Raw genomic sequence first — 25775 nt, 5'->3', positions numbered from 1 at the left:
ACACTGACTTTTCTGTAATGTAGGAGAAGATACTGTATACTATATAGACTATGTAGGAGAAGATACTGTATATTATATAGACCATGTAGCCTGTCCATATAGATGAGAAAATAGCAGTTGCAGTAACATGTGGAATCATAGAAAAAATGAAGATGGAAGGGGATCTCTGGAGATTGAGAGGCTCAATTTTCTACTTTAATTCCAAAGTCAAATCATGTAGTCACCATGACTTTTCAAAGGAGTTTTCCAGTGGCATTACCCAGCTTTCTCAGTACCTTGGCTGTTTCCTTTCTGGTCCTACATAGGTCCAGCTTACCTGAATCCTCCACTCAAGCTTTGCTACTAGATGCAGAAACCTAGCAAGCCTGAAAGCATGCCTGCTGGTAAAGACCATACAAAATATGTTTGGTATCTCAATTTTGTGTGTACCTTTCATCAGCAAGTTGCTTTCCAGTTTTGCGGATGAATTGCAGTATTCTCAATCTGTCTTTTGCTGATGGTATACCTGTAGAAACGTTTCTTCTTGCCATTCACATCCACCTTCAATTTCAGTTCCAGATAAGCTTTGGCCTCCATAGTTCAGTTGCCCTGTCTGGGCAAGCAGAGATTAGATTCTCTTCTGATTGACTGTTTCAGCTTCCATTTCACATATGTTTCTGTTTCATTTGAGCTCAGCCAGTGAGGAGTCCCATGTACGGTCAGCTGGTCTCCTGCTGTGCCTGCTGATTTTCTAGGATGTTGGGAAGGCTTGTTTCTGTGCTCTGAGAGGACAGTTCAGGAAGATCACCAGCTGTTGTGGGCTTCTTTGTAGCTACCTGGGACATCCTGATGGCCATTCCCTGAGCAAGCTCCATCTCTGCTGTCATGAGCCCAGGATCTTTAGTCTGCTTCTTTCCTTCCTTTCTTGCCTCAGGATCTCACACTATCATTTCATGATTACTGCATCCAAGGCTGCTGTTGGCCATCATATACAGGAGCAGTTTGTCCTTATTCATGAGTACCAGATGCTGCACAACCCCTTTCCTAGAAGGCTGTTGAGCATCAACATCAAAATTTGCTCCCAATGCACACTAGAAATTCCATGGCTGTTTAGCACCATGCTATGCTGCCCTTCCAGTAGATGTTGTGTGATTTAAGTCCTCCGTGAGAACACGGGGCTCTAAATGTTGGAAAGCCAGCCCAGGGTGATGTTCTGGGTTTTGTGGTAACTGAAAATGCATTTTGCTCAACAAGTTATCTTGAACCACAAAAAGCTGCTGCAAAGATATAAATATGATTTTTTAATGTTTACATTAAATACTTAATTTTCTATTAATTCTGAATTACTGCTTTAGTGCAGTCACAAATACTAATTCAGATGATGTCCACAGTGCAGCTGATGAGGTAAAATAAACTGATTTTTGTTCACAACTAATGAATTTGCAATTTTTTTCCTATATATAATTCTAGGTTCTCATTACCCTGAGATAATGAATGTGCAACTACATGAAATATTGCTTCAGAATGCACTGAATGGTCTTGCATTCAGGCTAAGCAAAAAAAATACTTGCATGTATATATAGCTGCCAGAACAACTCCTCATCCTCTGTTTTATTTTCAGTGACAACTAAGAGAACATCTTGTCCATTCAGCATCATCATATTTTGTTTCTTAGTTAATTGGTGACAGTTTGCTTCTTATCTGTTTTAGTTGGAAGATGGGGAAGAAGAGCCGAGTGAAAACTCAGAAGTCAGGTACAGGAGCCACAGCAACAGTATCTCCAAAGGAAATGTTGAATCTAATTAGCGAGTTACTGCAAAGTAAGTTTGTTTTATGCCTCTCTGTGAAAAGGGGTGGTGTAAAGACCACTCAAAACCATTCTCTTGTTTTCTTATTGAAACCATCAAATTCTATTCATTTCCTGTAAGTTACCGAGCTTGCTACTTCAGCTTGCTTAGGATGGCATAATATATATCTCAGAGTCTCTATATCTCTGTTAGCATATACCATTATAGGCTCTTTTATGTATGTATTGGAAATGCCATATTTCTGGCAGCTGCTGGCTTTACATCTCTACAGAGGCATAAATACTCATCTGCTCTTGGTAATGTGACAATTCAGCTTTCTCAAAAATGTTTTTCTTCTAAACCTCAAGAGTTACACTGTCTCTGTTTAACATTCGAGTAGTACTTTGAACTGGTATCAGAGTAGAAGAATTAACTGTGGAAGGCAGCTATACAAACCCATTTCAGCTGCACTGATATTTCCATCTCTCTAATAAAAATGGTGGGGGTTTTGTTGTTGTTTTGAAACTTTTTTTTGATAGCATTTCATTCTTGTGTATGGACCAGAAGGTTTTTTTATTTGTTGAGGAACTTTTTATTACTTATAATTATTTTTTCATTATTTCTAGTAAATATGAAGAACTGAGCATAGTTTCATATAATAGTGCTAACATACTGTTCACTCGTCATTAGTACCAGTGCTGAGCTATGCTTCTTGAAACACAAGTCCAAATTTTCATATCCTTAACACATCTAAATGTTGCCTTAAAAAAACAATTATTATTTTTTCTTCATCATTGGTTGCAAAGAGGAGACAAGGAGTTGGCAGACCAGTTTGATGCTTATGCTACAATTGACCTCTGCTTTGCTACCAAAAAAATAAAATGTAGGTCTAATTTTCTGAGCAAAGACAAGTATCAGCTGTTCTTTTTGCCAAGCTTCCATACTTTATACAATGCAAAAATTTTTCAAATCAGTTATCAAAGTAATCTTTATCTGTCCACTTGGATTTATGTGGCTTAGATCAAGAAATCCACATGCTGGTATTTAGAATATTGTCAGAGACACTGTGAGTATAATCTAGAGCTAAACCTTGGCTAGGTGTTTCTTTGCCTGTCCTTTCAATGTGCATTTATGAAAAGACCATTGACTGGGAAGCTCACACAGTATCACAGTATATCAGAGGTTGGAAAGGAACCTCAAGAGATCATCAGGTCTAACCCCCCTGCCAGAGTAGGATGACTTAGGGTAGTCTGCACAGGAACACATCCAGGTGGATTTTGAAAGTCTCCAGAGAAGACTCCCCAACCCCCCTGGGCAGCCTGTTCCAGGGCTCTGTCACCCTCACTGTAAGAAGTTTCTCCTCATGTTGGGGTGATATCTTCAGTGTTCTCGTTTGAACCCATTGTTTGTTGTCCTATCGCTGTGTACCACCGAAAAGAGCCTGGCCCCCTCCTCCTGACACCCACCCCTCAGATATTTATAGACATTGATCAGATCCCCTCTCAGTCTTCTCTTCTCAAGACTAAACAGCCCCAGGGATCTCAGTCTCTCTTCATAGGGGAGATGCTCAAGTCCCCTAATCATCCTCGTGGCTCTCTGTTGGATTCTCTCCAGCAGGTCTCTGTCTCTCTTGAACTGGGGAGCCCAAAACTGGACACAGTATTCCAGGTGTGGTCTCACCAGGGCAGAGTAGAGAGGTAGAAAAGCTTCCCTCGATCTGCTGGACACATCTTTCTTGATACATCCCAGGATCCCATTGGCTCTCTTGGCCACAAGAGCACATTGCTGTTCCATGCAGAACTTGCTGTCCACCAGCACTCCAAGGTCTTTCTCTGTGGAGCTGCTTTCCAGCAGGGCAGCCCCTAACCTGTACTGGTGCCTGTTGTTATTTCTCCCCAGATGTAGGACCCTGCACTCGTCCTTATTAAACTTCATGAGGTTTGCCTGCACCCAGCTCTGCAGCCTATCCAGGTCAGGTTGGATGTCTGCACAGCCTGAGGGGGTGTCAGCCAACCCCCCCAGTTTTGTATCATCAGCAAACTTGCTGAGGGTGCACTCAATGCCCTCATCCAGGTCATTGATAAAGATATTGAACAAAACTGGACCCAGAACCAATCCCTGGGGGACACCACTTGCCACAGGCCTCCAGTTGGACTCTGTGCCACTGATGAGAACCCTCTGAACTCTGTTGTGGAGCCAGTTTGCAATCCACCTCACTGACCAACCATCTATGCCACATCTCCTGAGCTTTTCTATCAGGATGTTATGGGAGACTGTATCAAAAGCTTTACTGAAGTCAAGATACATGACGTCCACTGCTCTTCCCTCATCTACCCACTTGGTCATAACTTCATAGAAGGCTATCAGGTTAGTTAGATAAGATTTCCCCTTGGTAAATCCATGTTGGCTACTCCTGATAACCTTCTTGTCTTCCATATGGTTAGAGATGACCTCCAGAATGAACTGCTCCGCCATCTTTCCAGGGATGAAGGTGAAGCTGACTGGTCTGTAGTTGCCTGGGTCTTCCTTCTTGCCTTTTTTGAAGACTGGAGTGACATTTGCTTACTTCCAGTCATCAGGCACCTCTCCTGTTCTCCATGACTTTTCAAAGATGATGGAGAGAGGTTCAGCAACCATATCAGCCAGCTCTCTCAGCACTCATGGATGCAAGCCATCAGGCCCCATGGATTTGTGCATCTTCAGATGGTATAGGAGATCTCTAACCCTTTCCTCGTTGACCAGCGGAATGTCCACATCTCTCCAGTTCTGCTCCCTTGCTTCTAGAGACTGAGGTTCCTGAAGGCTGGTCTTAGGTGAGAAAACTCTGCCACCTCTGCATCATCAGTTACTGTATCTCCCCTCTCATTCAGCAGTGGACCCACCTTTTCCCTGCTCTTCCTTTCATCATTGATATATTTGAAAAAACTCTTCTTGTTCTCCTTTACCCCTCTGGCGAGATTCAGTTCCAGGAGGGCCTTGGCTGTCCTTGTTGCATCTCTGCATTCTCTGGCTACATCTCTATAATCCTCCCAATTGACCAATCCTTTTTTCCACATATTGTAAACCTCCTTTTTGTTTTTGAGTTTTACTAAGAGTCCCTTGCTTATCCATGCAGGTCTTCTGTTTGCCTTACTTGATTTTTTTTTTCAAGGGAATACATTTCTCTTGAGCTTGGAGGAGGTAATGTTTGAACATCAACCAGCTGTCTTGGGCCCCCCTTCCTTCCAGAGTCCTAGTCCACTGGATATTTCCAAGTAGGGGCTTGGAGAGGGGAAAGTTGGCCCTTTTAAAGTCCAGGGTTGAAATTTTACATATTACCCTGCTTCTTTGTCTATTGATATTAAACTCTAACATGTCGTGGTCACTGCAACCAAGATTACCCCCAACCTTGACATCTACAACCAGTCCTTCTTTATTTATTAATATCAGGTCAAGCGTTGCACTTCTCCTTGTTGGTTCTTCAACTACTTGCAGGAGAAAGTTGTCATCAATGCGCTGCAGGAACCTTTTGGACTGTTTGTGCTTGGCTGTGTGATCTTTCCAACTAATATCTGAGTGGTTGAAGTCACCCACAAGCACCAGGGCACTTGATCTTGATGCTACTTCCAGCTGCCTGTAAAAGGCCTCATCAGTGGCTTCTTCCTGATTCGGTGGTCTGTAGTAAACACCCACAACCATATCATCCATGTTTGTATGTCCCTTCAACCTTACCCATAAGCTTTCAACGCTTTTATCATCTCCCCCTGGGTTGAGCTCAACACATTCCAGTTGCTTATTCACATAGAGAGCAACTCCACCACCTCACCTTGTCAACCTGTCCTTCCTCAAATATATGTATCAGCAAAATTCTCAAATCCTTAAGGTAAGCTCTGTACTATTATCATCTACTTTCATTACAGCAAAAAGGATGGTAAGCCGGCTCTTGTAAAAAGAGTGCTGTGCCTGGATTATCAAAAATGACATTTGAAAAAAAATTCTTTTGGTCTTATCTGAGAGACTATTTACTTAATGATCTGGTTGTTCACATTTTTTTTTCCTCCTAGCTTTTTAAGCATTTGATATTTCTTGTATCTGAAAGAATATTAAAAACAAAACAAAACAAAAAACCCAACGAGGTAAGTTATGCTGTAAAAAATGTTAAGTCTCTATTAATTACAATATCAAAGAATGAGGTGTTTGTAACAATAGAGATTACAGTGTTTACCATGTAAAGATGCTTAAAGGACAAGTAGTATTAAGGTTCAGTTAGTTGCTGTTAAACCATGACCTATTCTCTGATGTGAATTAAAAAACAAAAAAAAAAGGTAACATCTCTTTTAATTTGCCATTTTTATTTCCAGAGTGCAGCAGTCCAACCCCAGGTCCTGGTAAGGAATGGGAAGAATATGTACAGATTCGCTCACTTGTTGAGAAAATTCGCAAAAAGCAAAAAGGTAAAGGCAAAAGTCTTTGAGATAAGTGTAGCCCAGAGTACTGATTTGCCTAAAGAATTGTCTATTGACAGCAAAAAATAGTGGCTTTATTGTTATTATGGTATAAATATTATGCAATCCTATTATTTGGGGACAAAAATCTTAATTCTCTGGCATGCAGTTGCTTTTTACACTTGCAAGTTTTTCTGAAATCTTATGGTGGGCATAACCACTGGCATTAACGATTTTAATACTTATAATTCTGAATGAGTATCACAGGCAAGTGACCCTGTGATTATTCTGTCTGATATGTAGAAAAAAGAATTTGAGATTGTCATCAGAATCTGAAGGACTGAAAGAAAAAAATCCTTCGAGAAAATAAGACTTTTTGTTTCCTGATCACATAGTCTGCCCTTCTGCCTCTCTAAGTCTGAACATTTTGCATTTCATTTTGTAGCTCTTTTATTTTGACCTGAACATTTTACTGGGCATGGAAACAGTTTCAGCAATTCAACACCTTTAAATTATGACAAAAATATAAATCACAAAATAAATCAGATAATAAATCTACCTGCTGTAAATCAAGCATATAATTAAGGAAAATAAAGGCTTATGGTACAACAGTTAATAGGAAGTTTTATTGCCAATGTAACTTATGCTTATTTTTCAGGTTAGACCTGTGTTCTTCTAGTACTTTCTGCAACAACTTACCATTGATAGTTTTATTTTCATGCTAGCTTTGGGTTTCTTGAACGTACACTGTAAAAAATGGTTTTTGAACAATTTTAGGAAAATTAACCTCTTTTATGACTTGTATTTTAATGGCAGAGAAGTAAGTTCTTGACATTACAATGAATAGATTTGGGCTGGATATACCTGGCAAAGTCCTAAACCAGTTCTTTCTTCCCTGATACTTGTACAGTGATGGCAAAAAAAGCCAGGCTGCATTTAAAACGGATCATGTTTGGTTCATGTACTTGCTTGAAAAAGCAGAAGAATATACTTTAGAGGCTCGAAGTGTTCACACCTGTTTTTAATAATTTCAGCTAACACATAAGAATCTTACATCAGTGAACATCAGTTATTGGCAGTTTGAGTGACTTCATCCTGTACTTCTGTGGAGATGAACTTAATTCATTGTTTTGCTCTCCTGTAACTTCTATAAACTTAGGGTACATGTATTGGTTTTTATGATGTAATAACAGTAAAACATAATTCAGGTTAACAAGATCAGAGTTAGTGTAGGGCTGTTCACTATAGCTTTCTTCTGTGCTAGAAAGATTGAAGTATTCTTGGAGAAAATGGCTGCTGTGGTAGAATTAGTGTAACAGTATTATGTTAGTAGGATGCATCTTTTTTCTTGAAAGAGGCAAAACCTACTGACTGCAGCACTGTTGACTTACAAATGGCTTTTAACATCAAATTTTTTGCACACATAGGAAGCATGAATAGTATGGTGTTTTTCAGAACTATTCTGTAATGGGACATAGTAATTTATTGTTTTCCAGCTTAATAAAGACTTTAAACCATTTCCAAAGACAGTATAAATTTCTGTTGGGAACTCAAGATGTACAAATAAATACATATTGCCTGAAGTGTCATACTTTGTGCTTTTCTTGAATAAAATACTGGGTTGCAGAATGTGAATGAAAACCATCATGATTATAGAAAATTCCTGATTTGATAATGGACTGCTTTTATTTTCTAAAATTTTTCCTGGTTTGACTCATTAGAAAAGTTTTAAATAAAGCTAATTTTCCAATATAGATTTTCATCAGTATAGCAATATTTTGTTCAATATAGAAATTAATTAATCTGCAATACGGCTTGTAATTTAAAGGAGCTATTCCTCTCTTTAGATTGGAAAAATGTGGAAAATACTGGACCACATTTTATGTCAGGAAGAGAGGTAGGATTTCAAAGATGGTTGCAGAACAGTTCTAAATGCAAGTTGAATGTTAAAAGCTTCCAGTAGCCTTGTTACAGTAGTCAGTGTTAGAAGTCAAAGGAGAGTCACAGAATGCCAGGTTGAAAGGGAGCCCAAGGATCATCTGGTTCAACCTTTCTAGGTTGATAGTGTCGTTTAAATGAGATGGTCCAGTACCCTGTCAGGCTGAGTCTTAAAACTGAGCAATCCACTATTTCTCTTGGGAAATTATTCCAATGTTTAACTGTTCTCATTGTGAAAAATTTTATTCTGGATTCCAGTTGGAATCTCTCCAGGATTAACTTGTACCTATTGCCCCTTGTCTTTTCCATGTGACTCCCTGTAAAAAGGGAGGCTTCATCATCCTAGTAGCCTAGTATGTGATAATAAGGTCTCCCCTAAGCCTTCTCTTCTCAAGGCTGAACAAACCCAGTTCTCTCAGCCTTTCCTCATATGGTAGGACTTCCAGTCCTCTGATCGTTCTTGTGGCCCTTCTCTGGATGCTTTCTGGTCTGTCCACATCTTTTTGTACAAAGGGGACCAAAACTGCACACAGCACTCCATGTATGGTCTGACAAGTGCTGAGTAGAGCAGGACCATGACTTCTTTACCTCTTCTGATGTAACCTAGCATTCTGTTGGCCTTCTTTGCTGCTTCAGCACACTGTCCACTCATGCTGAGCAGCACTAAGATCCTCAGGTTCCTTTCCCCAGGGCTGCTCTCCAGCCAGGTGTATCTCTGAGCTAGACTACTGAGTTTTGGATTTCCGTGTGCAAGACCCTACATTTGTCCCAACTGAACTTCATGAGGTTCTTGCTAGCCCGCTTATTCGTCCTGTCGAGGTCTTCCTGGAGGGTGGCTCTCCCTTCTTGAGTGTCAACCTCGCCACTCATTTTGGTGTCATCTGTAAACTTCATCAGGGTGCTCTTCATCCCAACATCCAGATCACCTGGGAAGATATTAAATAGCATTGGGCCCAATGTCAATCCCTGGGGGACCCCATTTGTGACTGGATGCCAGGTTGAGAGAGCTATTTACTACCACCCTCTGGGTACAGCCTGTCAGCCCATCCACTGTACAGACCACTTGTCTTGGCCATAACATGTCAGCTTCTCTAGGAGCAAAGTCCTAGACAGTATAAACACCTATCAAATTCTGAGGAAGCTATGCAAATAATCTTACTAGGTTTGTGAGACCTTAACTCTGAATATATTCCACAGAAAACAGCATACTGAAAAGGGTATGAAATAAAGGAGAAATGCCAGTGAGTGGTTTTGGGGGTTTGGTTGTTTGGGTTTTTTTGTGTGTTTTGTTTTTTTGTTTGTGTTTTGTTTGTTTTTGCTTTTCTTAAAGTGCCAAAATACATCACATTCTAATTGCACTAAAAATATGCTTTATTGGGGTTTTTATACTTCATCATCAAAGATCTCACCTTTAGATTATACTTGCTCTTTTATGTTAATTTCAGAATTGGTTCTGGGGCTTGAAATGTGTGATTTGGAGTGGGAGGGAATATTTCAAATGTGCTAATGCTACTTTCCTAAAATCCTTAAAAAGGAGGCCACACCTTAAGTGTTGTGTCCAGTTTTGGACACCTCAATATAAGAGAGATAGCAAGGTGCTGGAGCGAGTGCAGAGGAGGGCAACAAAGCTAGTGAGGGGCCTGCACAATTAATCTTATGTAGACTGACCAAAGGAGCTGAGGCTGTTTAGTTTGAAGAAGAGGAGGCTAAGGGGAGACCTCATCACTCTCTGCAACTACCTGAAAGGGCATACAGAGGTTGGTGCTGGTCTCTTCTCACAGATAATTAGCAATAGAATAAGTGGGAATGGCCACAAACTGCAACAGGGTAGTTTTAGAGTGGACATTGGGACAATTTTTTTCACAGAAAGCATAACCAGACGTTGGAATAGGCTGCCCAGAGAGGTGGTTGAGTCACCATGCCTTGGTGTGTTTAAAGGTCATTCAGATGTGGTGCTTGGGGATATTGGTTTAGTGGTGAACTTTGTAGAGTAGGGGACTTGGTGATCCCAGGGGTCTCTTCCAACCTGAACAATTCCATGATTCTATGAAAACGTCTTTGCATGTAAGCAACTTGCTGAGGACATGTTGTCACTCATAAAATGGCCTAAACACGTCAGAGGGTTTTGGACATTTTTAACATCATCCAATATTCGAGTTTGTGTTGAAAAGAACACAGACAAAGAGGCACAGAAGGAGCTGTCTGAGTATGACCGGAAGCTAAAATGCATAGATTCAAAGATAACTGTAAAGGGGAAAGCTGAGGGAATGAATGGGGCTTGCAGTTTCACTGGAGGACTACTTCTCTAGTGGAGAAGCAAAGCATAAAAATTTGGATGAACTCTGTGATGTCAGCAAGATGCTGAGTCCTTAGTTATTTTAGTAGATGCATATGCTACAGGAAAAAGCTAAATGTCTGGTGTGTGAGAGAAGGCATTCGAGAGATGCTTATCATAATTTCCAGTGCTGAATTAATGAAATTGCAGCTTGCTTCTCAAATTCCTCCTTGTGTCTGTATTAACATGTTGTGGTGATTGCATTTATTGTCACTATTAAGATGGGAAATACTTTTGCTCAGTTTATTTAAAAAGGGGAAGAGGACAGGAGCTTTGTATTTCATCGCAGCTCAGTTTGGGTGGTTGTTTTTTTAAGATGACTAGTAAGCCAGTTTGGCAGAATATTTAAGTTGATGAAAATCGGGTATGACATTTGTATACTACTGAGTGACACTTAACAAAGACCAGTTCTGACTCAGCTACTTCAAAGTAGAACTGCTGTGGGATAGCAAACAACTTTTTACATGTGCTTTTATATTGAACTTCTTTTGTCTTTCTAGGTCCTCTTATTTCTGCATTTGTTTTTTAATGCATTGTGTGTATAGGTTTGTCTGTTGTCTTTGATGGAAAAAGAGATGACTATTTCCCTGAATTAATAAAGTGGGCAACTGAAAATGGAGCATCCACAGAGGGTTTCGAAATAGCTAATTTTGAAGAGGAGGGATTTGGTTTAAAAGCAACGAGAGAGATAAAGGTAAGCACATGAACATTTGACTTAGATTAGAAAATCGTATGTGGATGCAAACCTCTGAAATGCTCTCCACCTTCTCTTCCCCCTTTTGACTGCTTATGAAACTGTTCATATTAAATGCTCACAACTCTTCACACTAGTGAAATAAAATTATTGATAAAATTGAGTGATAGTTTTGATGACTATTGGATAATAGTGTGAGCTTTTAATTAGCCTTTTCTTCTCTTTTGCCTACGCTATTTACCTCTCTTCCATGTTTTTTTAACTGCTTAGCCTCTTCTTTCATGTCCTTTCTTTGAAAGCACTGGTCTTTTTGCCTCAGAGGTATTTGCAATATTATTTTCCAGTGACGATCTCAAAAAGAATCTCAAAATTTCTTGGTAATTGTAAAGAATGTTTTATCATCATCAGGTAAAACTATAGACAGAGATAGTTAGCTGTTAAAAGATAAGAATTTAAGATTGCTTTTTTCTATTCCCATTTTACAGATGGGAAAGCAGCTTTGAAGAACGATCAGCTGTTAAAGGAAGAATATTATGAAACAAGCGTATTATATCCATTTTAGGGCTTTAGTGGCACATAGCTAATAAAACTAGCACTACTGGTTGATAAAAATCCCGATCAGTTCTTGTGAAATAAGAATTGGCAACATGAGAAAACCTCTGCTGGGAGAAAATATTTGATCACTTAGTTAATAGCAATATAATGTATCTGGTAGCTTTGAGGTTGTGTGGGCAATCTATTAGCAGTTCCTAACTGAAGCACTTTATTTTGTAATCTGAGTGTCTTTGTTTAAGCTTTGTGTAATGCAGATTGTAACATTTGGTTGCCGCAATATGGAATATATTTGTTTAATTTGCAATGATAGAGAAAGAATAACTTTGTTTTGGAATATTTTCAATTTTAAAACAAATAAAAATGAAAACAACCTATAATTTAAAGGTGATATATACCTGACACACTTGGGGTGTCATTTAAATGCTAACTGCCCCTTTGTATTTTTTTCCTTTCTGTAGGCTGAAGAGTTGTTTCTGTGGGTTCCTAGAAAGCTGTTGATGACAGTTGAGTCAGCTAAAAATTCAGTATTGGGTAAGAGCTCTTTTTTTGTTGAAAAGTCTTACGTGTAACTTCATCATGTTCATTTTAAACGAAATCTGGGATGATGTTTTCCGTGGACAGTTAATTTACTGTATCACCTTTCTGTGCTAATTCAGGATCCCTGTATTCTCAAGATCGAATTCTTCAAGCCATGGGCAATATAACTTTGGCATTTCATCTTCTTTGTGAGCGAGCCAATCCCAACTCTTTCTGGCTACCCTATATCCAGACACTCCCCAGTGAATATGACACTCCTCTCTATTTTGAAGAAGATGAAGTGCAGTACCTTCAGTCAACTCAGGCCATACATGATGTTTTTAGCCAATATAAAAATACAGCTCGACAGTATGCCTATTTCTACAAAGTCATTCAGGTAAGCACCTTAAATGAAGTATATGGTGTTCTTAGGGTGATTATTGAGACAGATATAAAATAGTGGTGTTAAAGAACAGAGCAAGTGTATTGCTCTTAAAGGTTTGAATCATGAAAGCTGTTTCTGATGGTTTTTGAACTGTTAAAATTTCACAACAGGATTACTGCCCTTTGTTTGTCATTGTGTGAGGCTTTACCTTGGAATAGTTTTGGGCTCACCAGTACAAGAAACATGTTGACAAAGTGGAATAAGATCAGAGGAGGGCTATTAAGATGTCATTTGCTTCATCCCTATCCTCACAAGGAGTGACTAAGGGAGCTGGATTTATGTTTTCTGGGGGAAAGGAGATGAGGGTGATCCAGTTATTGTCTTCAACTTGATACTAGTAGCCAGACTTGAAGTTCACCTTTTGAAAGTTGGGCTGGGTGACCTGCTAAGATCTACAACCTATGCCTCTGGAAAATGTATCATCTTCAGTAAAGGGTGTAAAATTATAATTGTTACTTGACAAGATAAACCCATTGCATATGTTGTATTTCCAATAACTGTGGATTAACTGTTGTTTTAATTTCTGTTCAACATCATTATTTTTATTTGCTTTCAAATACAAAAATAAACACATCTGGTAACAATTTGAGTATGAGAAGGCTTGAGATGGGTGAACTTTTCATCATGTTCTGAAGGAATCATTTAAATTAAATTTCTAAGAGCTGTTACTGGCTGATGTCTAGACACAATTGATGTCGTAAATGAATGGTGATGTGTTATTGTCAAGGTAGTGCTCAATGTCCCAAGTTCCAAATCTTTTTGTGGCACAATCTGTAAAAAGCATATGGCTCTTTGGACTGAATTTCCCCAATTGTGGACAATTTTTTGACCATAGAAGAGATAAGAAGACATAATGCAATTCTGTTCTCCTTTAACGTTACCAGAATTCCAGAGTGTTTTTATGAACTGTTTTAAGTCAACAAAAGTTAAATTATTTTGCTTAGCTGTTTGACATTTGAAGAACTATGATGCAAACAGTGTAAATGTATCAAATATAAGGAGTGGAGGGAGTTTTGGTTTTGAAAAGTAAAGTCATTGAAAATAGTGAATGAAAACCAAATAAGATGCATTTCATTTTGAGACAAGGAGTGTGGTAGGAACAATAGCTTTAGTATCAGGAGCCAACAAAACTCTTCCTTCCATGTGTCATGATTCAGGAAGCGATAGTTTAGCCAGCTGTCTCTTCTTGCCATGTGCTATCCTAGGTTGCCAGTGCACACCTGACTTTGCAGCTTTTCACTTTTTTTCCCTCAAAGTATACAGCCTGAGCAAACAGCTGTTAGATTTTTTTTTTTAAAGAATATATTTTTAAACTTAAATATACTACTGTTTTTTAAAAAGTTATTAGCAGAATATTGTGTAACATGCTATTTATGTAAGTGTTGTTTGTGCTCTTGCAGTACTTGGTGATAGTTTAGCTGTCTGATGATGACTAGTTCTGTCATTTTCATTGACTAATCCTGCACTAGTAGTACTATGTGAGAGGTTATGTGGTCACAACTTTAATTTTAAAAAAACCCATGAAGTATAGTTTTACAGAGAAATAAGATCTGGAATGGCATCTTGGATTTTGATTGCCCTGTGTCCATTTTTTTCAGAAGTGCTTCTCAGTGATTGATGAATATGTGTAGACTATATTGAAGTGATGCAAGAACAACCAAAGAATGTATATAAAAAGCAGTGGTGTAATATCTCTTGAAGCATGAGATATCTGTTATGTGAAAAGCAGCTGAAATGTTTGACAAAACAGTTTCGTTTATGAAAGTTTCATGTAGCACAGAATCTGTATAGGGATGGCAAATACACACTGTTTTTCTTATTGTCTCTTAAAGCTAATCAAAGATCATCTGTGTAGCATTTAAACAAATGTGGCTGAAGTAATGTCTCACTAAAAAGTATTTATATTCCACATCAAAATCCTTGCTGTTGCCTGTTAGGAGTAAGAGAAGCTGCATTTTGAGTGAAGAAAATAAAGTATGTGAGACTACTTTAGAGGCCAACTGTCTTTAGAATCCTAGTGATGGTGATGTGCTGTACATGCTAACGAGCCCTTAATACTCTGCACTGTTACATTTTCTGTTTTACATTTGCAGTTCTAAGGAAGCTGCTATGGCAGCTTATGAAGACTTCTCAGTCTGATATTGTTGAGACTGGTCAAGTTTGATTTAATCTGCAGCAATGGGGAACCTTTGTGGAAATAGTGTTTAAAGAAATGGCTATCTTCTCTGAGCTTTATATTGGTATGCCCAAGAAAATGTTTCGTACTGTACTGTTGGCTTTTGTTTAAACTGTTAGATGTAGACTCTTTTCCTTAAATTTAGACCAGATTTTTTTTATTCTCATGACAAATTTTTTATTACTTGTTTTATGTTCTTGTATAATATAGCTGTTGTTTCATGTTGAACATTAGAATGATGGTATACCAGATAGGAACAATTTGCTTTATTTACTTGTTCTGTGGAGAACAAGTGGCAATAAATTTTTGGTAAGTTTTAGGTGTGTTCTGTTTATTGGGTGCCATGCTTCAGCACTGCCACACAACAGCAATTCCAGATGAATATTTCTTTACTAGTTTTTGCTAGTGTCATGTTTGAAAGATAGATAATTTCAGCTGGCTCTGAGAATGCCAAGTGAATGTACTGAGTACCTATTATTAATGTTTTTGATGAAAATTCATGGAAATGTTTTAAAACAACTTTTTGGTAAGAGCTTGTAATTTATGACATAATAGAGAAAAAAGTTCATTGAAAAAAAAGTGGGGGGGCTCCTTCTTCCCTAAGACAAAATATCATTTTTGTTTGTTCAGAAAAGCTGAAATGAATTTTAGTATCATCTTCCATGCACTCATATCATTTTATGAGCAAAGTAGACCCACAAAGTACTAGTGCTAAGGGTGGTTTATTGAGCATATGGAAAAGGGAAGAAGGGATGGTCAGAGAAAAATTCATCATATAAATGAAAAAAAAATGCAAAGTAAACCAAATTTCCTATTAAAGTGTATTCTTCAAGTGTTATGAAAGTGAATGTTAGATTTTTGTGTACTTTCATTTCATGCAATACTGCTATTGCTTTAGCATAAGTGTTTTAATAAAAAGTGCCCAATGTGATCAGGATTTTGATATTGCTTCAGGTATCCAGGCTACTATTTTGTAAAATTGACAAATAAACTTTTTGTAGTATAAAAGACTTATGTTCACCTGATAGCTAGTCTAGTGCAGAAAGTAAAACTAGCAGCATCTTGAAATACAAAGTGTTTTGTTGATACTTTAAGCCAGTGAAAAAAAGGAATATTTTATGCAGCACAAATATTTTAATTCCTTTGCAGCATTTTTTTTAGTCTGCAGAATTTTTCTAATGGCCAAGGGAATAAAAGTGTTAACAAATAATTTTTTCAAATACCTAATTTTCTTTCTGAATAGGATTGCTAGACTGTTATTAAAATAATTTAGCTTCTGATAGGTGTGCAGTTTTAAACATTGTCTGACAAGTGCTGGTCTGTTTTATTTCCCTAGCTTCTCAGTAAGGGTGGCTTGCTCAGAATTCTAGCTCTTTCTGCAAGTGCTCAGTCTGGATACACATGAAGAATGGGCAGATTTATGAGTTTCACAGCTGTTGCAAGCCATGCTGTAGTCTGGTTTGATAAGCAGAAACAGGTGGGATGTTGGCTGAGTAGACGCTTGTGCATGTTAGACAGGCTCTATAAACCACACCGACACCTTTCTAAACCTATGTAATTTGATAACTAAAAAATATTTTAAAGTTCTTACAGATAGACTTTAAAGGCATATTGGGCCTTGGCATTGCTATCAAAATGCAGCAAATGGTCAAAAGAGTGCTTTTATCACAGCAGACCTGCAGTTTGCAAGATGTTTTTATAGTTTGTTCCAAAGAAAAATTTTGCAGACTGTAGGGTTTTCTTTTCCCCTGTAATGTATGCCTGTGATTTCCATTAACATTTATGGGCATTGCATGCCTACTGAAGGATGAATAAAGCCCAAACATTTATGGCTTAATGTTAAATGATTTAAATTTTTTTTGTACACTGAAATGTGGTATAATAGGCACAAGAGGGAGCCATATAGTTTACATTCATAGTGAGATTATATTCCTAAAGAAAATACAGCCATGTTTGAACCTTTTTAAAAAGAACATGCAGTGGTCTTCATGTTGCATTTGTTTGCCTGTTTGTAGTGTGCTACAGAGAAGTTGTTGTAAATGAACACAAAACATCAAAACACAGAGTGCTCTTAGAGCAGGTGGAAGTGCCCAAATTATGTTTTGGACACTAGTTCTGAAGCGGCATTGTCTCTTTTCTCCACATGTAGTAAAGGCTGTTATTTACCTGCTTTAATAAAAAACCATTTTATTATAATTTCAAATGTTTTAAAAGGTAACTCCTGTGTTAAATCTGAAATTAGCAGAGCCTGTCAGCTGGCCATAGCTTTTGTTATGGTAGCCAGCTGTACGTGTTCAGTAGCACTCTGATGTATAAGTGGTATCTGTATGTACCTGCCTGTCATGTGCTTGAAAAAGGATCAATTTTGCAGGACTAACCAGAACAACATTTTGGCATTGATTTAGACAGTGTTTTCCATCTGTGGTCTCTGGACCACTAAGGAACTGCAGATTATCTGCTCTAGGCTGCCTGAACAGGAGGAATGATGGAGTGGGTGAGGCCTTCTACAGACAGCTAGAAATTGCTTTACATTTGCAAGCCCTCATCTTCATGTGGGGCTTCAACCACCCCAAAATATGCATAAAGAGGGTGGGAGCAGGGACAGCTAACCTCAGAGGAATACAGAGACATCGTCCAGTCATAGAGGGATGAGATTAGGAAAGCTAAAGCTCAGCAGGAATTGAACCTGGCAAGACATGTCAAAGGTAACCAAAAGAGCTTCTGTAAGTACACGGGTGACGAAAGGAAGACTGGGAAAACAGGGCCCTGCTGCTGTATGGAATGGGGACCTGGTGGCACAGAACATGGGAACAGCTAAGATACCGAATGCTGCCTTTGCCTCAGTCTTTGCTAACAAGACTGGTCTTCAGGAATCCCAGATCCTAGGCACCAGGAGCAGAGGTTGACAGGGAAAGGTGTGCCCCATGAGGAGGATCACATCACCTAAGTAAACTGGACATATCTAAGACTGTGGGTCCTAATGGAATGTACCTGCAAGTGCTGAGGGAGCTGCCTGGTGTTATTGCGAGGTGGGGACACACATGCCTGAGGGGCAGGATGCCATCCAGAGGGACCTGGACAAGCTCAAAAAGTAGGCCCTGTGAGGTTCAACAGGGCCAAGTCCAAAGTCCTGCACCTGGGTCAGAGCAACTCCCAGTAATCACTACAGGCTAGAATTGAAGGGATTGAGACTAGCCCGATAGAGAAGGACTTGGAGGTGCTGGTGTGTCCTGGGCTGCATCAAAAGTGTGGTCAACAAGACAAGGGAGGTGATTCTGCCCCTCTACTCCACTTTGGTAGGACTCTACCTGGTTTATGGTGTCCAGCTCTGGAATCCTACACCTGGAATGGAATAATCCTGTGAATGTGGTGAAGGACAAGTTGGACATGAGCCAGCAACATGGCCTTGCAGTAGAAAGGGCTAATGACATCCTGAGCTGCATTAGGAGTGTTGCCAGCAAGTCTGAGGAGGTGATTCTTCTCCTTTACTTCACACTTCTGAGGCCACACCCAGAAAACTGTGACCAGTGCTGGGCTCCTCAGCACACAAGAGATCAGTAAGAATTTTAGAATTAAACAAAACAGAGAAAGTGAAGTCACCTGTTTAAGTAACATTTTAGGAAATTAACTTTCTTTGACTCAGTTTTATGTTTCTTTGCTAACTTAATGAACAAATACTTGAGAATACTTACCCTTCTGTCAAGCTACCATTGCATAGTAGCTGCAGTCTGGTTTGTATCACTCTCATACCAGTTTTTTTGACTAGTTTGTATTGACGTCTGGATGGAGCTTATTAAAATGTTATTGTAGTCCCATGGTGAATACAATCCTAGCAGTAATCTGTCCAAAGATGTTTTGATCTCTTCGTGACTACTATTGGACAGAGAACTTAATTTTCTGGAGGCTGTAATACCTTTTGATCATATACTAAATTTGATTTATTATTCATATAAAATTTGACTAATTGAGCATGAATGAGATTCTAAAACCCAGTTATTAGCTTTTAGGCACTGGAATATTATTTTAGTTAAGACATTTTAACATAGCATCTTCAAAACCTAGTATCACATGTAGCTCTTCAATATTGTGTATATTAGGTGAGATTTCACATCTCTAGCTTAATTTTGACACCAGTTTTTGAAGTTGTGATGATAGTTTCAATATGACTTATGCCTCTTTTCTGTTATTTTTCTGTTTTGTCTCTAATCTATCCTATTCTAATAAGCATATGATTTTCCAGGTCAGTGAGAAGTAGAATGTCTGGTGTCTCTCTGTACATGGCTTTAAGATACCATCATTTAACTTGCTACATAAGGTTTGAGTTGAATGCAGGCAAATATGCTGCCTTAAAAAACATTCTAAACTATTCACATGTTTGGAAGCTGCTTATTAATTTTAAGGTGATATAATAAAGAATATTTTAATACTTCTAAAGTGTTCAACCTATGTGCAGTCAAAAGCAAATGTATTTGGAAGCCAAATACAGTTTTGATCATGTACCAGATAGGTCCTTAGGGTTCTCAGTTTCCCCCCCTACTTGATTTATACTCATTAGCATGCCAATCAAACAGCTTTTTTCAGAAGTTATGTCAGTGACACTGTAAAAAATGGAAGAAAGATGGCACAGTTGTTAAACCTTATAAAATCCCTTTTGTTTACTTGTCTACTATATGTGTCACCTTAAGGAGAGATACAAAATGCCACTGTGTGGGCACTTACAATTTTACCTTTGTGTTGCTATTTAATTTGCTTTGTCCAAATTTCAGTGCTTTAGTTGCCCTGCTTGATCAATCATAAATCAATCAGCAGTTAATAATAGAATATATTCATGCCTTTCTGTGATTTTCCTCTTTGTGAAGGCCAAAATATTGTACTAATCTGTTTTGCTGGCAGTTAACTGAAGATTGACTGTATGCTTGTCCTATACCACTTAGTGTATCTACTGTAAGGTGGTTTAGATTCTGCAAATATGTGCCAAGTTCCTGATTTTTGTATCGCTTTTAGTAAATCTCACCCCTAGCTACAATGACAGTAATAGCAGATCACAGGCCTTTGTTGGAGCATTCCTGAGGCTGCCCTTCTCCATCTCAGAAGCAGCTACAGGCTTCGCTGGGTTGCATTTGTCTGTCTTAGACAAATGAAGAGCTCAAGTCCTTGCGTGGGTAGGAGGTCTGCTGCCTCCTTCCCCCGTTCCTTCCTTGCCTTCCACAGGAACACAGCGACAACTCTGGGCTTTGAGCCAGCCGGACACAGGAGGAGGTGTTTGGCTGTTCGGGCAGCGTTTGCTCCTCAAACAGCTGTTCCCTATCTCCTCCAAGGAAAAGGTGGCAAGCCATATGGAGGCATCCTGTGGTCCAGATTCAGCCAATGGGCACCAGTTGGACCGTGCTGGCCTAGATCGAAATATAGTCACGTCCTACTTGGTGTCTGCTGTTTCTTACAGTCAACATGTTTTAAAGTTGGAGGAGAGACAGGATAAAACATATCTTTGGATTTTGGATATAGATATTATCTTTCTCTGGACGTTCATTTTTAAAGAAACCTGCTGATTAGGAGATAAATTTATTTCATATTCTGGATGAAGTGGATTTTGTTACACTAGTCTGAACGCCTTTTTTCCTCTAGAGGAGCGGAGATATACTTCAAAGCTTCTATGGCAGCACTAAACAAAATTTGTTTCTGCACACTTAAACCACATTTGGGAGGAATAATGTGTTCTCTTGTTAGTATTATGGGCTTTAAAAGCATTTTTTTGGCAAGATGGGGTTCTCGACCATGCTCCTCATTGAGAATGCAGATAAGCATCTGTTTTTACAGCCAATAGAGTGGAGAGGGGGTTTTGTTTGCTCTTCTGTTAGTTGCTTTTAAATCAGTTATTTTTTAACTGAGTTGCACTTTCTGGGGCAGTTGAATTTGTCCCCAGAGATCTTGTGTGTGTCTTTTGTGGAAGTGGATGCCTCAACAGACATCAGGAGATCATCAGGAGTTTACAAGTATACTTTCTCATATAAAGTTTGTACTTATCATGCAGATTTAATATTTTTCCTGATATAACAGCAGTTACAAATGTTCCATAAATGTAAAATATGATAACAAGCTGATGCTTCTTAGAATGGAATACTCAAAGGATGTATTCTTTAAGCACTGCAAAATTATACAGGGGACTTGTATTTGTAAAAATTAGTAATTTAACTAAATTACAAAGTGGATTATCCTCCACTGCTAATACTCTACACAGTAGGAGATTGATATGTTGCTTAGTAAACCAAAGTTTATTTTCTTGTACTACAGTTTGAATGCAAGTTGAAGAGGAAGCAATATGGTTTTTTTTTGATTGTGTGCAACTGTAGTCCCACATCTGGTTCAAGGATTTACCATGCCCTACATGCCATATTGATTGTGCAGTGTGGTATCTTGGTTACGTGTGAGATGACCATGATACAAGTTTCCACCTAAGGGGCTCCCAGTATGAATCATCTGTAAAATTGAGGAGTTGATTCACAGGTACAAAACTTAGGCCATATTGTATAATATTGACACTTGTTAGGAAACTTTTCAGTTGTGGTTGTGAATAGGAAACATTGTCCCTGTCCTTTTAAAAGAGTTTACTTCAGGCTTTCCATCACACCATCTTATTTATGGCTTGTGATTCACTGAAATAGTAGTATAATTGTGTGATGAATTTGGGCGTGAACATAGTGTTGCACTAAACAAAACGAACAAGGTGAACCTTGTACCTTAGGAGGAGCCTAAAGAGTAAATGATATGTCATGGTATGCAGGCACAGACCTTTGGGAGGAAACTATGTGCTATAGCTATGTTACTGTGCATGTGTGAATGAAGACTGAACCTATTGATCTAAAGCTTCAACATGAACAGTAAACTGCTATTTCACAAGGAGATTTGCCACAGAAGAGAATGGACCTAGTCTGTCTGTTACTTGAAGAGGGGCAAGAGGGACTGGGAGGGCTGTCACACTGCAAAACATGTACAGTCTCAGCCCAGTTTGCTCTCTTCCTTCATCTCTTAATGGAACTCCATTCAGCATTCAGTTATTCAGGGAAAGGTCTAGTAAACTTGGTCACTAATTTAGGTGTCACATTTGACTGCCTTTTTTTCTGGGAAAGATTATATTTTAGAATTTTGCATATTAAGAAGTATTCTGTAAATCAAGCAATCCAGAATTGGATGTTAAAAAGTCCATTACTGTCTTGCCTTCGTTTAATAAAGGAGATGCCACAGAATTGTAGGCAATCAGTTCAAAATTATTTCTGTGTGTTCTGTCAGCCAAATGGTAACGTCTACTTTGCATGTGAAGTGGGCTGTCAGTCCTTCAGAGCCTTGAGTCTGTTGTGCCACTACTGTCTCATTAACTAAAGACAATTTTTTGCAGTTAGAAGGTACAGAACAGGGGATTGTGCAGTTAATTTCCATTGCACAGGAATCATTCCACTCTGCTTCTGCTGCATGAATGCCCTAATAGTCTGGAATAGTGCTTTGTTGTGTATTTTGGCAGAAAGTAAATACAAATTGCTGGCATAAAGAATAAGCAAAAATGTTACTCAGATGTAATAAGTTTCAATCCTTTGGTACCTTATTAGTTTTAAGATTAATTTTGTTAGATTTTGAAAAGTAGGGGTGATCCTTCTTCCATTAGGAAAGTCATACAAGAGGTTTGTGGATGTAATTCCTAGTGCTTCATGAATTGGACTGTTTGAAAATTCCAGAGCATTCTGTAGTTTTAAACAGTTATTACAAAGGAAAATAATCTTTGGCTTTGTCTTCTGCCCTGTACAGTGAACTTGCTTTCCCTTGTTAGGTTCTTCCTTGTCCAATGGAAGAAGCAAATTCTTGTTTCCCTGTAGATGACTAGGATACTCCATTCTGAATTCTTTATTTTACTTAGCTTTAGGGCAATTAAAGCCTCAGCAGCTCCACAGAGAGGAGTTTCTCTTCAAGGCAGCTGCTTCAAAGGATTTCCAGAGCTAAGGAAAGGGACAGTAACCGGCAAATGCTGACAGATCTTCCTGCTTCTGGCCCTGAAAGTGTGTGTGGTGTGTTTGTGGTTTTGTACACCTACACATTGGCCTGAAACCAAGTAGCATCCAACAAGGCTCATAATGAAATTGCCCCATGTTAATGAGCACATTGGAAAGAGGGGAGAATCCACAAAGAAGAGGAGGAAAAAGATTGTTTGGTCAAAAGGAACAAACCCTTGGGCTTTATGTTCAAAGGAATGAAAGTTAACAAGGTGGAAGTTTAAACTGGTTTTGGCTTTAACTGTTTCAAGTACCCTTAGTGTTTTGGGGGCTGGGAGGGGGGGCATGGAATGATGGCCTCAGTATTAATCTCAACACTTGGAATGATGCTTTCCTGAGATAGAAATGAAGCTATCTCTACTTAAGTGGTGCACAAGAGGTTTTTGAGAATATTGAAATCTGATTTAGTAACATTGATACAGTGATTGCCCACAACGTTGCCTTGGACTTGTGAGTACTTGAAATATTCTTCACAGAAATCCAACCATCTCTTGTGTCTATAAACTCAGGAAACCAATAAAAAAACAAGAAAAAAAATTTAATTTATGTATTAAAGTGGAGTAGTAGTTGACTCCAGTGGTCAGTTTATCTTAGCTGAGAGATGGTGTCTATTCAGAAAAAGCCACTAACTTTAATCACATCCAGTGATTCAATTAAATTTGTCTTACTCAGAGTATAGAAGGGCTAATGGTACAAGGGCTAACAATACTGGCCAATATGACTTCAGACTAAAATACATCAAGTCTTTTCAAGACATCTAGTAGCACACATAGGAACAGAAATTTAACACTATGTAAAGTTGTATTCTGATTTTAACTTATATTCAAACATTTTATTGCATGTTGAGTAATAAGACTCGTACTTTGCATCATTTGGTAAACAAGCAAATATTAAGCTAATTTTAATGGAAATTCCTCATCAAGATTAGGAGCTCTCATAAATGAACTTTGGCATTTTGTGATTGAATGGGGTAAGAGGTTACTGCCTCTAATAGTCTGGCTATTTTTTTTTTCACAGGAGATTAATGCCCTTGTAGGCTGGATAGCAGAAATGAATGCTATGATAGCTTCTCAGCTGGGAAGTAACCCACCTTCCTACATGGAAGCCTTCTCAAAAGTGGAGGAGTCCTCTAGCATCTAGTTTATAAGGCACGAGAGTCATTATCTTGTAATGTCCATCCAAAAATACGATGAAGGACTTAATATAAAGGCCCTTATGTCACATCAGGATTTTTTTTCCCCTGTGGAACATTAAATGTGAGACACAAACCCCTGGATATTACTGTTTCTCAGAAAAAGAAAAATGTCTGTGAGGGTCTCTCTCTTCTTTTTTGTTTTCCTTCCTTTTTTTTTTTTTTTTCATTTTCCTTTCCCTCCCTCTTTTCTCTGGTTGCCATACTGAGTAACTGGCTTCTAGTCTGATAGTGTTTTAGGTGACTAGAATAACAGTCTGTCTCTTTCCACAGTGGCTGCAGACAATCTGGCAGCAATCACTGTTACTTTTTAATATTTCTGGTTATTTTGAGATATCCTCCAAATGTCTCAAAGAAGGTTTGGAACGCTGAAGGGGAAGAAACATTTTTTTCTTTTTTTTTTTTTCTCCTTAGGAATAGCAGCATCAGGAGGAAAATTATATTCAGCTTGCCACTATTTGTTTTTGCAGTGGTCATCACCCTGATTGCCAGCTCTGACAATATTTTCACAGAAAGGGTAACGAAATAGATGGTATTTGTTCTTTATAATAACTCTTCCAGTAGAATGTCAGGACCTGCATCTAAATGAATATATTCACATTTTCATGTTCCCATTTTTTATTTAAAGCTTCCTCTCTTAACTTTTGAAACTACTTCATACAGACTTGGTAAGTTAAAAACGGGGTTCCTGTAGTGGATAATGTCACATTTCAAAGCTGATCTGTAGAGTCCTATCTGTGTGAACCTATAAAAGCTAGGTCTGATTTTTTTACGTATTGTTTGTTTAGTTTAAATATGTCTGTATCTTTTTTGATCAGCCTGAGCAATTTGCATACTATGCAGCAATCATCTTCTATACTTTATTAAATATCTGTCAATTATAAATATCAAGGTTTTACATTAATGTCAAGATAGTACATCAAAAATTCATGGAATATGTGACTTTTTTCAAGGGTATTTAATACTTAATGCATTTGTGTCATTTTTCTTTCTAGATATATTGACAGGTTTTATTAAGTGTTTGTTAGGGAGATTTCATTTTTACCAAGGGACTATAAAGAGAAGCTGCATACTAAATCAAATTTTTAATCAGAATATTGGGGGTTTGTGTGTTCAGATTTTTGTAATCTATAGGAGTTTTAAGTTATGTGGTAAAATAGTCCGAATCAAAAATCTAACGTGATCAAATATGATGACGTATCTAAACTTTTGAAAAGCTACTGGAATATCATGCCATGGAATGTTACAAATATGGCGATTATGTACATTGGGATTTTATTCTGCCTTGTGTTTGTTAAGATCCCGTGCTTTATCCCTTATTGTAATTTACTAGTGGTTTTATATGAATTATGTGTGGATGGTCTCCGTGTAGGGGCAGTCCCTACGTTTCACAATTAACAAATGGGGAGGCTCACAGAGCATTCAGTGGCATCCAGAATATTTGCCCATGTTGGGTTGTATGTTCTTATAGAAAGACTTATGTGAAATGAAAAATTAACTTGACTGCAACCTGCTGATGTAGTACAGATATTTCTCACGGAGAGGACAACGGCAACCTGTATATAACTCGCAAGGTATTTGCTCGGAGCAGGGATGAGCATGCTGGCAGCACTCCCTGTAGGGAGTGTGGGCATGATCCGTACCCAAGCAATGTGTGAGGGCCTCAAAAGTACCCGTACGCAGTCCAGCCCAGTG

The 25775-nt window shown here is 38.4% G+C and overlaps 1 protein-coding gene across 1 annotated transcript in view; it reads left to right on the top strand.

Annotated features, from left to right (window-relative positions):
* The first annotated feature begins 1696 nt into the window (after nucleotides 1-1696).
* Nucleotides 1697-25775, top strand: part of SETD3 (SET domain containing 3, actin histidine methyltransferase) — a 39269-nt gene continuing 15190 nt past the window's right edge. Inside the window, exons 1-5 of the mRNA XM_054400581.1 lie at nucleotides 1697-1799; nucleotides 6107-6199; nucleotides 11009-11157; nucleotides 12171-12243; nucleotides 12369-12625. Of these exons, the coding sequence (XP_054256556.1) occupies nucleotides 1697-1799; nucleotides 6107-6199; nucleotides 11009-11157; nucleotides 12171-12243; nucleotides 12369-12625 (675 nt within the window). The remainder of the gene's footprint in view (nucleotides 1800-6106; nucleotides 6200-11008; nucleotides 11158-12170; nucleotides 12244-12368; nucleotides 12626-25775) is intronic.

Source organism: Indicator indicator, chromosome 4 (genome assembly GCF_027791375.1).
Source record: "Indicator indicator isolate 239-I01 chromosome 4, UM_Iind_1.1, whole genome shotgun sequence".
NCBI lineage: Eukaryota > Metazoa > Chordata > Aves > Piciformes > Indicatoridae > Indicator > Indicator indicator.
The sequence above is the reverse complement of the archived record's forward strand: the minus strand, read 5'-3'. Positions and strand labels throughout refer to the sequence as shown.